Genomic DNA, 14448 nt, shown 5'->3' with positions numbered 1-14448 from the left:
TGTTGCATTGTGTGTGTCATCACTGTTTGTTTACTGTAATACCCCTTGTCACTTCTCCAGGAACAGTCCCAGGACTGCTTCTCAACCTCCCTGCACCTAACTGCTCCAGCCTCAGATAAAGGGGGAAAGGGTCCATTTAAAAGAATCCAAACACACCCACCCCCATCTCCCCTTTCTCACTGGGGCTGGAGAGATAGCTCAGCAGTAGGGCGTTTGCCTTGGCTAGCTGAGCACGGCTGACCCTGACCGTGGCTGACCCAGGTTTGACCCTGTCATCCCATATGGCCCTCCCAAGCAGAGCCAGAAATAACTACCCCATCATGGTAACTCAATTAAAAAATAAAAATAGGGGCCAGAGCGATAGCACAGCGGGTAGGGCGTTTGCCTTGCACGCGGCCGACCCGGATTCGATCCCCGGCATCCCATATGGTCCCCCAAGCACCGCCAGGAGTAATTCCTGAGTGCAAAGCCAGGAGTAACCCCTGAGCATCGCTGGGTGTGACCCAAAAAGAAAAAAAAACAATAAAAAATAAAAATAAATTAAAAATAAAAAAGAGAAATAATTACTCCAGGCAGAGTCAGGAGAAACCCTTGAGTATTCCACGGTGTGGCCCCAAAACAACCAAAAAAAGATTTTTAAAATAATAAAAACATATTTTTATATCTGCCCCAGCTGCCTTGTTTTCAGAGAGATGGCTCAGGGGCTGAGCAAAGCTCTGCACTCAGGAGGCCGGAGCTGAGGGCATGGTCCTGCCCCACTCCCACAGAGCAGGGAGACTCGCGGGGTGGGTGCCATCAGGCCAGGCTGCAGCTCCTGGAGCTCTGACTTGGGCTGGACACACAGAGCTGGGATGCTGTGTGGATCCATAGCAGCATATTACCCCAAGAACCCTCTGTGCTTGGGAGAGAGCATCCCTGTTTCTTCCTGCCCCACCCCCACCCCCACAGGTATTTGTGCCTTTTTGGCTGGGGCAGGGAGGTAGAGCAGCAGACTCAGGTTTGAATCCAGCACTACATGGTCCCCCCAGCATCATCAGGTAAGCCCTGGAGGTCCCCTGTGAGTGGCCCCTAAGCCCACAAGGAGTGATCTCTGAGTGCGGAGCCAGGAGTAAGCCCTGAACACTTCCAGGAGGAGGAGAAGGAGGAAAAGGAGGAAAAGGAGAAAGAGAAGAAGGAGGAGGAGGAAAAGGAGAAGAAAGAGAAGGAGAAGAAGGAGAAATAAAAAGAGAAGGAGGAGGAGAAAGAGAATGAGAGCCCTAAATGCCCTAAATGGAAGGCAATGTAAAATAAAATATTGAGGGTCTCCTATGGGGCAGACTTAAGGGGAAAAGTTGGGAAAATTGGAGACAATGAGGGAAGGAAGATGTAAGGTGGGATTGGTGTTGGAATATTGAACGTCTATAACAAATCATCCTGAACAACTTGTAAACCAGTGTTTATATAAAGTGTAAGGGGGAGGGGCTGGAGTAATAGCACAGTGGGTAGGGCGTTTGCCTTGCACACAGCCTACCTGTGTTCAATTCCCAGCATCCCATATGGTCCCCCAAGCACCGCCAGGAGTAATTACTGAGCTCATGAGCCAGGAGTAACCCTGTGCATCACTGGGAGTGACCCAAAAGGCACTAAAGTGTAGGGGGAAAATTTACATGTGTAGACCTTACCTATTCCAATATAAACTCCAAAATATATTGACACAGAATTGCTTTTAAAATGTTATTTGTAGCACTTTCCGCCCAGGCGAGACCCCAAGCAGCCAAACACCAAGGGCTCCTCTGCTCCTCAAAGACCATGATCCCAGAGGCCCACTAACTACTTTCAGAACTCAGTGGCTTCTTGCAGAAATACCTCTAGATTGTGAACTAAGCTATGGCCCCATGCCGCCCCAGGAGGGGAAAGGTTTTTCTCTCGGTCTTTCCTTTCCCCAGCCGTGTGGCAACCACCATCTTTTAGAGCCCACTAAACAGAGACACGAGCTTGCAGTGATGCAATTTCTGACAGAAATTTCTCTGAACTTAATTACTAAAATGCCAGAAATCCAAAACTGCGTGGCCAGCGACAGTGGCCATGTGACCTCATATGCTTTTCATTCTCATCAATGGAAAACAAATTATCAAATGATGCCTTTTTGGCAGATCTTATTGTTGGGGGGAAATTCCAAATAATAATAGTGAGTTTTCTGTTGAAATATTGAATGTAATCAAAGTAAAGAGAGAGTAAAGTGAAAATCATTAGCCATACAGGCGGGGGTGGGTGTGGGATGGGAGATTTACTGGGGCTCTTGGTGGTGGAACATGTGCACTGGTGAAGGGATGGGTGTTCGATCATTGTATGACTGAGACTTAAACCTGAAAGCTTTGTAACTTTTCTCATGGTGATTCAATTTAAAAAAAATGTTATTCGTGATGGGTGAGATGTAATAATTATCATAACAAGATCAAAGTATAAAATAAAATTTAATGTAATATACTTTAGATTCCAAAGTTGAAAATGTATATATGCAAATGAGAATAGGCATTCTTTAATAGTGTGTCAAATGGTTTTAATTTTCTATTTAAAAAATAAATTTTGTGATCTAGGGCCCAAGGAGATATCTTGTGCCCATCAGGCAGAAGCACATGCCTGGCAGGCACAAGGATCCAAGTTCATCCTTGGCACCATCTGGAGTCCCAAATGCCACCACGTATGGTTCCAGTCTCCCGTGAGTGCCTCTGGCTCACACAGCACTCAAATGCTGAACTATCAGGCCTATAGAATCAGGTCAAAAATTGGCGGGAGTGGCCCTAAGCAACTTCAGCTCTATTTGGGAGCGCCCCAAAAAACAACTTTAAACCATGATATTGGAGTGGGTAGAGAATAGTACAGCGTGTAAGGCAATTGCATTGCATGTGTCCAACCTAGGTTCAATCCCTGGCCCCCAATACGGTCCCCTGAGTCCTGACAGGAGTGATTCCTGAGCACAAAACCAACCTCCTTACCCCACCAACTGAAAAATCACGATATAGTAACTTTTTATTTAGTAACACATTAAATAGCAATATCTAACATTCAATCTAAAAATAGTAAATGCGGAACGCTGCTTTGACATATCTGCAATAATTTTAATGTGCTTTGGAAATATCTTTAGTGATTAATACTTTGGTGATTAATAGTAAATAAGTTAAGGTCTTACTAACACTACTGTGGTTTGTGGCAACTTCCACCATTGAAGAAATTAATATACATGAGTTAGGTATAAAAGTAAAATTGTTATTTATAGCCAAATGCACTCATAGATGCCCCCACCCACCCTAGTTAAGAATCCGTGCCCCAATGTCACCAGGGAAACCACTCCACCCTTGTTATTTGTAAGGCACACCTGAAAAAATTATATGATAAATAATAGAATAATAAATTTTAACAAAAGATGAACTAAAAATAAGTAACTAAATAGTAAAGATGCTCTTCTCCTTAATATACAGTATGGTAACAAATCAATTAAGAAATAGAAAATAGTCACAAAAAAACAAAAGAGAACAAAATATATCAGGCAATTCACAGAAGAAAATACATGCTACCAATTATATATATTTAACGCAGAACTCCATCAAAAGTAAGACAATTAAATATAGTTTAAGCTTTCATATTGGCCAAAATTAAACAGATTTTGGCATTGGTGAGTGGTAGGCAAATGGTTAATTTCAGTCTTTTTGAAAATGGCTCAGCAGCACACAAAACTGTAGGAATCAGGATTTGGGCTATAGGAGTGAAGAATGTAAGAATCAAGACTTAGTACATGAAATAGAATCTGTATCATGTACATGAGTTACATATTGACTACATACATTAACATCCTACAATGAAACTCAGCAGTTATTATGAAAACTTGACCTGCTAACGAAGAAAAAAAATGTACCCAAGACATACATTCAATTGTGTTTTTTTAATTAAAAACAATTGACATAATGAGAAATTCAGGGATAATATCAAAATATATAGCTGCTAGTTGGCCACGAGCCAACCTCGCTGCCCTCTTGCAGCTTAATTAACATTTTGTTTGCTGCACCTGGGTCTTGAGAAGAAACCTGTGTCAGACAAGACAGTAATGGGGACACTTACAAGGCTTGTGGCCACAATGCTTGTTCCGAAATGCAGCATGAAATAAATATGGAGCAGGATGACAATGTTCAGGCCTATGATGGACTGAATGTGCATAACATCCCCCCACCACCAAAAAAAAATTTCAGTATGTTGGAATCCTAACCCCCAATGCAACAGGTGGGGCCTTTGGGAAATCATAAGATAGTGAAGATGGAGGCATCCTAAATGGTATCAGAGATCTCAAACAAGTGACCCTGGAGTACTTTCTTGGTCCCTCTGCCATGTAAGGCTACGACAAGAAGACACACACAGTCTGCCCCCCAGAAGAACCTGGCCAGAACCGGATGCTGATACCTGTCTTGGACATATCGCCAAGGCTAGAGCACAATGAAGTGACAAAGACAGAACTATACTTAATCTAGTGGTCCTTCAGTACCTACATCAGTGTTTGGAACACAGAAGGGGTTTAGTTAAAATGTATTGAATTTATTGGCTGACTTCATTAATGAATAATAAAATAACTAAAAGCCAAGTCTCTCTCTCTCTCTTGCTCTCTCTTGCCCTCCCTCCCTCTCACTCTCTCTCTCTCTTTCTCTCTCTCTCTCTCTCTCTCTCTCTCTCTCTCTCTCTCTCTCTCTCTCTCTCTCTCTCTCTCTCTCTCTGTTTTAGAACACATGCAGCAATATTCAGGTGCTACTCCTGGCTCTGTGTTCTGGAGTCGCTCCTGGCAGTACTTGGGGTACAGGGTATACAGTGCCAGAGATGGAACCCAGGGCTCTCTCATGCAAAGCATTCTCTCAGACCTTTAGCTATTTCTGCAGATCTTAAGTCTCTTTTTAGCCCAGTTAATTCTCTAGAGAGTCCTGGTATTCATCTTCTAAGAGTAAATAGAACAGGTTGCAAAACTACTAGTTGCTTCTCCCAATACTCATTTCTTCTTCCTCCTTAAATTTCCCAGCCTCTGGCTGGAGCAATAATACAATGGGCAGGGCACTTGCCTTGCACATGGATGATCTAGGTTGGAACTCTGGCACCACATATGGTCCCCCAAGCGCTGCCAGGAGTGATCCCTAAAAGCAGAGCCAGGAGCATGACCTGAGCACGGATGGGTGTGGCCAAACATACAAAAATGTTCCCAGTCTCTCTCTCTCTCTCTCAGCTACATTCTGGTGGATAAAATGTAACAGAATGTTATGTTGCACTTGCAAGAAATCTTCATACAATGAAGAAGTTACACCTTTCTTCCTTTTATCCTCCCGCTGTCTGAAATGCAGACAGACAGACCTAGCAGCCAGAACCCACAGAATCCTGGACTATAGATACTGGGATGACAAATCCATCCAAGAATCCTCAAATCCTGATGGCTGCAGTGTCTTTGCCACCTCAGGCTGCCCGTCTTCAAACATCTTCCACAGGACAGAGACGACGACATTTTATAAGTCAATGATTTTGGCAGTTTCCTATTGTAGACAGAGAAAGCTAATCCAAACTGGATTAATTCATTCTAACTGGATTAGTAACCCCCCCCCCCCCATCTCTGGGGAAAGTGCAGATCCCACAGTGTCACGTCAGCTCTATTCGTCACCTGGGTCCAGCTGCTGGGTCACAGACGCCCCTGGGCCTTGAACCAGGTCCCTGTATGTCTGGGGACAGTACTTCCGGTAGAGATTTTCCACCAGCGTGTTGCTGCCTCTCACGACAGTCCGACCCTCCTGGTTCATGTAGTTCCACAGATGCAGCGCGTAGGAGTGATTGAAGTTTGGTTCTGTGTCCCAGACCTCATAGTAGCGCCGCCACGCCGGGTAAGAAATGGGGTAAAATCTTTGGGGGTGCAGGAAGGAAAAGTTGGAACACTTCAGATCGCTCACCTCCTGGAAGTCTTCGAGCCTGCACCACACTCTCAGCATCCTTGACATCAAATCAGGACCCTGTTTCCCCCAGACCTCGGAGTTATAGTGCTCCACAAAGTTTTCCATGCATGCCCACAGGAAGGGGTGGCGGGGGAGGAATCCAAACACCCCATTGCTAGAGAACCGAGAAGCCTGTGCGGCCAGAAAGTTCTCTGCAGGGATGGGTCTGATAGAGATGACGTCTGTGTCCATGTAGATGCCCCCGTGCTTCCAGATGACGGCCAGGCGGGCTGCGTCCGAGCTGATGTGGAGCCAGTTGCTCTGTGCACTGATGTCCACCTGCAGAAGCAAAAGCAATCAGTTCCCAGCAGCAGGGGACGGGGCAGGGAGTCCCTGCCGGAGACCACACCCCTGCTAGAAACCAGCTCCCCGAATTCTCTGTCCAAAGCCCAACTCTGAAAATTCACTAAACTTACCTCCTAGCCTCCCCCCACCAAAAAAAGTTCTTTATTTTTGTGCTGGAGTGATAGCACAGCGGTAGGGTGTTCGCCTTGCATGCGGCAGACCCGGGTTCGATTCCTCCACCCCTCTTGGAGAGCCTGGCAAGCTACCAAAAGTATCTCGCCTGCACGGCAGAGCCTGGCAAGCTACCCGTAGCGTATTCAACATGCCAAAAACAGTAACGAGTAAGTCTCACAATGGGGACGTTACTGGTGCCCGCTCGAGCAAATCGATGAGCAATGGGGATGACAGGTTATTTTTGTAACTATTTTTAATTGATTGAGGCACTGTGATTAATAATATTGTTGATGATTGCTTCCTGTGTCTGTTTTTTTTAACAATATTACTTCATTTATATGTAAACATAATAACAAACTCACAGAGAAAGATCAGGTTTGTGATAATCAGGTGCCAGAAAAGAGCAATTAACTTGAAGTGATCAGAAGGTACAAACTTCCACTAGTAAAATAAGTAAGTAGGGGATGTAATGTATAATATAATAACTATCAGCAACACTGCTAATACTGCTATATATATGACGTACTTGAAAGCTGTTGAGAGAATAAATCTAAGACATTTCATCACAAGAAGAAAAATTTTCTTTATATCTATATGAGATAAGTGTCCATAATCCTAACACCACACCTGTCACCTTCAAATGAGAATTGTAGGAGCAGAGTGACAGATTAAGGCACTCCCCTAGCCTGCAACTGTGGCCACAATCCTGGTTCGCAACGTGGAACTGCATATGGTTCCTGGAGCATCACCAGGAAAGGCCCCTGAGCCCAGGGTTCTGGTGTGACCTCTGAACACCACCAGATGTTGCCCCCAAACAACATCATCAACATCAACATCATCATCATCATCATCATCACTATCATCATCATAATAATCTGTCACTGTCATTGTCATTCCATTGCTCATCGATTTGCTCAAGCGGGCACCAGTAACATCACCATTGTGAGACTTGTTACTGTTTTTGGCATATCGAATACACCACAGGTAGCTTGCCAAGCTCAGCCGTGCGGGCGAGATACTCTCGGTAGCTTGCCGGGCTCTCCAAGAGGGGTGGAGGGATCGAACCTGGGTTGGCTGCATGCAAGGCAAATGCCCTGCCACTGTGCTATTGCTCCAGCCCAAAAATAATAATAATAGTAATAATAGTAATAATAAATTAGAAGTTTATTTAAATAAATTAAAAGCACTAGGAGCTGGAGGTAGCTCAGGGAGGTAGAGTACATTCCTAGCATGTGGGAGATCCTGATTTCAGTCCCCAACACCTTCCCGTCATTCTCCAGAACCTCCAGGATGGTCCTGATGGCCATCTGGCATCCCCCACTCCCGCACAGCTGGATGTGGCCCCTATCAAGAAAAGGAAGTTTACAGCCGGCACTTTGATGGGAAGATCTTGCCGCTTGTTTTCTTTCTGGGTCACACCTGGCAGCGCTCCTGGCTTAGTTCTGACTCTGATCTCAGGGCTCACTCTTGGCGGGGTTCAGGGAACCCAATGTGGTGCCTGCTTTACTATTGCTCAGGCTCCAGAGCGTAGCAGCTTTTAAACAGTCCATGACATTGTTTAAAAATAATGAACATTAAGCAGCGGAAAGGCAGAGGAGAAATTTCACAATGAGTTGTAGGGGTCATTATCAGCAGAGGGTACATTAGTCACAAGCATGAAACTGAAAAATATTTTTTTAGTCCTAAAACATGCTGGAAACTGATAAAGAAAAATATTAATGAAGAGCTATAGAAACCATCAATGAATATGGTCTTTGAGAGTTAGTAACAGGATCTTTTATTTATTTGTTTGTTTATTTTGCTTTTTGGGTCACGCCCAGCGATGCACAGGGGTTACTCCTGGCTCATGTACTCAGGAATTACTACTGGCAGTGCTCGGGGAACCAGATGGGATGCTGGGAATTGAACCCAGGTTGGCAGCGTGCAAGGAAAACACCCTACCCACTGGCTATCACTCCAGCCCCAGTAACAGGATCTTTCTATGCATGCTTGCCTGCACACCTTTGTTCACTAATTCTTTAATAATAGTCATTGAGCGCTTACTCAAGGAAACAGCAGTGAACAACACACAAAAATCCAATTGGAATTAGATGGAGACAAAAACATGTACATGTGTGTACATATGCATATGTGCAAAATGTTGATAAGGATATGAAGGAAGACAGCCTGCTGGGGGCACCTCTTCCTTGGGCTTCCAGTTGCAGGCACTTGAGTGAAGTGGGTGTGTGAACCATCCAGAAGAAGCTATAGGAAGCAGGTACTGGGTTAGGAAGGAGATTGTGCATCTGACTACCTCCATCACTGCCAGTAAATGGCCTAGCTTCCCAACTGATCTCAGAGGGATGCCAGACACACTGCAGTTGATTGTTCCAGGTCCAAAGCCCCGGAAGCATGCAGCCACATACGCAGCCATGCAACACTGTCAAGCATCACAGAGCTCACAGCCCAGGGAAAATAAGAAAATCAGATGGGAAAACTGAGTAAAAGCCCTCTAAGTTCAATGAGTGAAAAAAAATAACACAGATGTCCCAACTTTGTGTGGATCCTGAGAATTTACTGAGCCCCTAACAGTGCAAGAAAGGTTCTGGCCATGTTTTTAGCAACACCACGATGGGCTATATGTGGTAACAAGCAATATAAAGTAAATTAATGTGTGTCTGATAAGGGAGCAGAGTTGGGGGGTAGGTGGGACATTGGTGGAGAGAAGGGCACATTGGTGGTAGAACTGGTGTTGGAATGCTGATTACCTAAAACAACTCTGTTGTGAACAACTTTGTAAATCACAGTGTTTATATAAAGTTCTTTTTAAAAGTTTGTGCAGTCTCCTGAGGCAGGAACACAATCCTATGTGCAGGCACGGGAAGGAGGAGCAAAGGCTGAGGGCAACGGGACAGATTGATCCTGTGGACCTATCACGTGATCTAAATTTAATTTTTAAAAGCTCACACAAGCTGTGGTATGGGAAACAGAAGTGGGGCAGTGTTGGGAGGAGAGAGGACAAGAGCAAATAGGCAAGCGGGCACCAGGAGGGCTGAAACTCTCCAGGATGATGACAGAAAGCAGAGAGAAAACAGGAGGTGAACAAGCTGGTCAGATTCGGGTACGTGGCCAAGGTAATACCATCAGGATTCACTGATGGATTGGTTGAGGAGGGGGAATTGATTCCAAAGGCTCAATTGTGAGCCAAGGGGCTGGAGCAATAGCACAGCGGGTAGGGTATTTGCCTTGCACTTGGCCAACCCAGGTTCAATTCCCAGCATCCCATATGGTTCCCCAAGCACTGCCAGGAGTAATTCCTGAGTGCAGAGCCAGGAGTCACCCCTGTGCATCACCGGGTGTGACCCCAAAAAAGCAAATAAATAAATAAATAAACAAACTGTGAGCCAAACAGAACATGGCTTTAAAAAAGGATAAAGGTTAAACCAGTACAAATGGTAGTGTTCCCAAACGTGGAATGTTAAAAATTTGGAGAGAGGGAACAAAATTCTTTTTCTAAATTTTAATGTGCTCATTAAAAGCTTAAGCAACAACCCTGGGCTTTTGACAAAATAATTTTTTCTTAAAAGTCTGTGGTAAAGCCACATGGAAGAGGTCAAGTAAGACATTGCAGAACTGTCAACATCATCCTGTTTTATATGATTTCCGAAAACCTCATAAATCATTGTAGCCCCGTGTACCAATAAATCCCAGGTTCTTTATAATCACTACAAAGACTGGTACTTCTACTTCATTTTTGAGGGGGGCAGAGGCAAGTGAAAATTTCAAAAGACTAAACGGTTCACAGTAATTTGTCCAAGGTAAAAAAGGCTGAAATTAAATAGAAACCCAGGTAGACTGGCTCCAGAGTTCAAAACTGTTTATTTGATAGAAGAGTGAGAGAAGTAGATAGAGCTAGAAACCTGGGATGAATTCTGAGTGGTTTTGGTGGTGGAAGTCACTAAATTAAAGCCAACCTAAAAACTCCCCCTGGAGCGGGCACTGAAGATCATCAGGATCTCACAGTCTCCACAAGCCCTACACCAAAGCCACCCTCCTCCCCCCCCACACACACACACCCCTGTGTCTTCAATGCCTAAAGCTGCCCTCATCAGTGCCACAAACTCAGTGGTCACCAGCAGGGGGCAGCATTTTGAGTCATCTCTACCTGCTAGTGCCCAGCTATCGTGTGACGCTATAACGGGACAAATCATGCACACCCCACCCCCACCCCTGCCCCCATGGCTGCAGCCTTGGCTGTAAATTCACCCGAAGCTTGGTGTAGCACCCTGCAGGCTGAGCAGGGGCAGATACTAAGAGCTCTGCAAGCCAGTGCCCAGGTGGCTCCTAGAAATACAAGAGTGCACTTGACATGGAACTTAGGGCAACCCCAGCTGTGTTGCTTGGAACGTTAGCCCCTAGAAAATATCAGTGAGTCCTACTGAGAAAGGGTTCCTGGCTCATTAAGTTTGGAAAACACTGGGTTGGATCAAATTCAAGCTGCCGTAGCTCAGCATGATAGGGAATCTTTAATATTGTTGTGTACATCTGAGGAAAAGATGTGTCACAGAGCAATCTATCCCCCCAATATTTTTATTGGCTTTTTTGGCCACACCCAGCTATGCTTAGGGGTCACTCCTGGCTCTGCACTCAGGAATTACTCCTGGTGGTGCTCAGGGGACCATATGGGATGCCGGGGATGGAGCCCGGGTCAACCGTGTGCAAGGCAAATCCTCTACCCGCTGTACTATCACTCCAAACCCTCTCCACAATACTTATATTAAGCATTTTTTCCCAAGGAACAGCACAGAGACGATATTGGTGAACTTGGGTGCAGGGATAGGACCAGCGCATCTTCCTGCTTATCTCCCTGGTCTGTAACCCACAACCTACTTCCTAGAAACCCAGGCTGGTGGCTTCCAGGACCTAGAAGTAGCAGCTCAATCTGGCAGCGGCCCCACCCCTTCCTACCAGGTCCCCACTTGACCTGTTGGCTTAATGCAGAAAATGTTTTCTGCTGACAATAAGGTCCCACCCAGCTCCCAGACAAAGCAGAGCCAGACAGTAGATTTCTCTCTGATACACACGGAAATGTAGGCTGGAGGCTGAATAATGCCACTCAAAGATATTAGGTCCTGTTTCCTGGAATCTGGCAAAGTCAACTTGGGACTTTGTGAATGATATTCAGGCCCTTGAATAGAAAAGGTTCTTTGTTTATTCTTATAGACCCTACATGCCATCACAAATGTTCTTTAGGGGCCAGAGTGATAGTAGGGCATTTGCCTTGCAAGCGGCCAACCTGGGTTCGATCTCCAGCATTCCATATGGTACCCCAAGCACCGCCAGGAGTTATTCATGAGTGCAGAGTCAGGAGTAACCCCTGAGCATTGCTGGGTGTGACCCCAAAAGAAGTAAAAAAAATGTTCTTTAAAGAGGCAAAAGAAGATTTCACATACAGACACACAGGGGGTAAGGGGGGCGTGGAGAGAGAGAGACTCAGAGAGACAGAGACAGAGAGAACTATGATGTGACAAAGGAAGGCAAGACTACAGGAAAGATTTTTACTCTAGATGGGGATGGTCCTGGCCAGAACTGGGATTTCAGCCCAGCAAGACTGACTGGGACTTCTGGTCTACCTAATTGTGCATGAATACATCCTATTTCTCAAGTTACCAAAGTTGTGGTGATCTGTTACAATAGTCACTAGAATCTAATCATCATCATTATTATCATCATCCCGTTGATCATTGATTTTCTCGAGCGGTCTCAGTAATGTCTCCATTCATCCTAGCCCTGAGATTTTAGAAGCCTCTCTTTACTCGTCGTCCTTCCCAACAATGCCACATTGGAGGCTCTTTCAGGGTCAAGGAAATGAGACCCATCATTGTTACTAGTTTTGGCATATGAATATGCCTCGGGGAGCTTGTCATTAGATTGAGGAGCTTGCTGAATTAGATTGAATCTAATACAAATGCCTATATGATATCCTCATTATGCTTTTTCAGCCTACAAAGCCTAAAGGATTTACTGGCTGGCTCTTTTAGGAAGAAAAAGCTTGCTGGCGTCTGTTTTGGCTTATAATAATTTATATCAGTCTATTTTTTTTGAAGGGGGGTGGCTGTTACACCTGGCAATGCTCAGACTTACTCCTGGCTCTGCACTCGGGAATTATTCCTAGTGTTGCTCAGGGGACTATATGGGATGCCAGGGATCAAACTCAGGTTGGCCGCAGGCAAGACAAATGCCCTACCTGCTGTACTATGGCTCCAACCCTAGATCTGTCTTTAAAGGACATTCTTATCTCCAATCCAATCTCATATAGAACATCTCCACCTGATTCTTCTTGAATGTTCTATTTATATCATTAAAAATTAAAACCTGCCTAGTTTCCCAGCTCAGGTGAAAAAAAAAAAGCTTAACCATAGATAGAAACTGTGAAAAATAAGTAGTCTTATATTTGGAAAAGGTACAGAAATTCATTCCAGTAAGAAACTCATTCCAGTAAAAATTGTCTCACGAGTTACCGAGGTCCTGAGAAATAAGTCTGGAAACAAAAAGATATGAAGATATCTAGTTCCAAATAAAACCAAATAAAGTGTGTCCTCCTCCTCCCTGTTCTGGAATCACTTCTCGGAAGCAGGAAGTGGAGCAAGCAAGAGCCAAGCATCCGGCGATGCTCAGGTTCCATCTCCAACACTACATCCCCTCTCCATCATGACCCTTTCTCATATTGCTCCTAAGAGTCTTGAACACTTACATGCATGTACCATGAAGACAACGGTGTGTCTTCAAACAGCCTTTTCATGTCCAAAGGGAAGAGGAAGACATTGCTGATGGCTGAGAGGAGGGAAAAAGCCCCGTGTGTGGAGTTTGGGGGCTGCCGCGTGGAATCGTTGAGCCCCTTCATAAAGAAGAGCACCGGCTGCGTGGGATAAATCCTGGCCGCGGACTCCACGGCGCAGGAGGCCAGCAGGGACGGCTCGGTCCTCTCCGAGGTCTCAAGGAACACGATGCTGTGCCCCGTGCTCAGGAGGGCTTCGGGCCCCTGCTGGGACCTGTAGGTAGGCGGGCAGAAGAGGCAGCTGGACCTGAGAGAGAACTGGTAGAGGAAGCCGCAGGCCAGCAGCAGGATGGCCAGCAGGGAGAGCTGCAGCGTCCTCAGCATGCCGGCGGCTCCCTCGCAGCTGCAGGACCCCCGCGGCTCCCGGCGACAGCGCAGAGCTCTGAAGGTCCGGGAGGGCTTCCCGTTCAGCCGGGGGCGGAGTAGGAAAAAGGAAAGAGGCGTTCGTTAGGATGTATTTGAAAGGGGGAAAAGGCATTCCTCAGGGTTACTTGAGGACCTTAAGAATGATTTTAGGGGCTGGAGAGATAGCACAGCGGGTAGGGCGTTTGCCTTGCACGCGGCCGACCCGGGTTCAAATCCCAGCATCCCATATGGTCCCCTGAGCACGGCCAGGGGTAATTCCTGAGTGCAGAGCCAGGAGTAACCCCTGTGCATCGCCAGGTGTGACCCAAAAAGAAAAAAAAAAAAAAAAAAAAAAAAAAAAAAAAAAAAAAAAAAAAAAAAAAAGAATGATTTTAGGGGGCTGGAGCTACAGCGCAGCAGGGAGTGCACTGGCCTTGCACACAGCTGACCAGGGTTTGATCCCTGGTAGCCCATCTGGTCCCCTGAGCCCTTCAGGAGCAACCCCTGAGCACAAAGTCAGGAAGAAGCCCTGAGGATCTCTGGGTGTGACCAAAAACAAAACAATAAAAAATGAAAAACATTTCTAAAAAGAATGACTTGGGGGCCGGGAAAAGTACAGCGGGGTGGGCGTTTGCCTTGCATGTGGCAGACCCAGGTTTAATCCCCAGCATCCCATATGGTCCCCCAAGCGCTGCCAGGAGCCATTCCTGAGTGCAGAGCCAGGAGTAGTCCCAGAGCATAGCTGGGGTTTTCAAATAGAAAAATTATTCATTAAAAGGAAGACCAGGGGCCAGAGCAGTAGTACAGTGGGTAGGGCACTTACCTTGCACTTGGCCAGCC

At 45.7% G+C, this 14448-nt stretch overlaps 1 protein-coding gene across 1 annotated transcript; it reads right to left on the bottom strand.

The window, feature by feature from the left end:
• Positions 1–5651: 5651 nt before the first annotated feature.
• Positions 5652–13587, bottom strand: A4GNT (alpha-1,4-N-acetylglucosaminyltransferase). The gene is made up of 2 exons (XM_004602948.2): positions 13180–13587; positions 5652–6266 (listed from the first exon to the last, which is right to left on the bottom strand). The coding sequence occupies exons 1-2, from the start codon at positions 13585–13587 to the stop codon at positions 5652–5654; spliced, it is 1023 nt and encodes a 340-aa protein (XP_004603005.2).
• Between the last annotated feature and the right edge of the window lie 861 nt (positions 13588–14448).

Source organism: Sorex araneus, chromosome 2 (genome assembly GCF_027595985.1).
Source record: "Sorex araneus isolate mSorAra2 chromosome 2, mSorAra2.pri, whole genome shotgun sequence".
NCBI lineage: Eukaryota > Metazoa > Chordata > Mammalia > Eulipotyphla > Soricidae > Sorex > Sorex araneus.
This window is presented reverse-complemented; position numbering and strand designations above follow the sequence as displayed.

What these genes read in the sequence shown, in the direction of transcription:
- A4GNT (XM_004602948.2), bottom strand. Translation starts at nt 13,587, where the DNA reads ATGCTGAGGACGCTGCAGCTCTCCCTGCTGGCCATCCTGCTGCTGGCC. An exon ending in TGTCTTCATGGTACATGCAT is followed by an intron (nt 6,267 to 13,179) that starts GTAAGTGTTCAA and finishes TTGCTTCTGCAG; the next exon opens with GTGGACATCAGTGCACAGAG.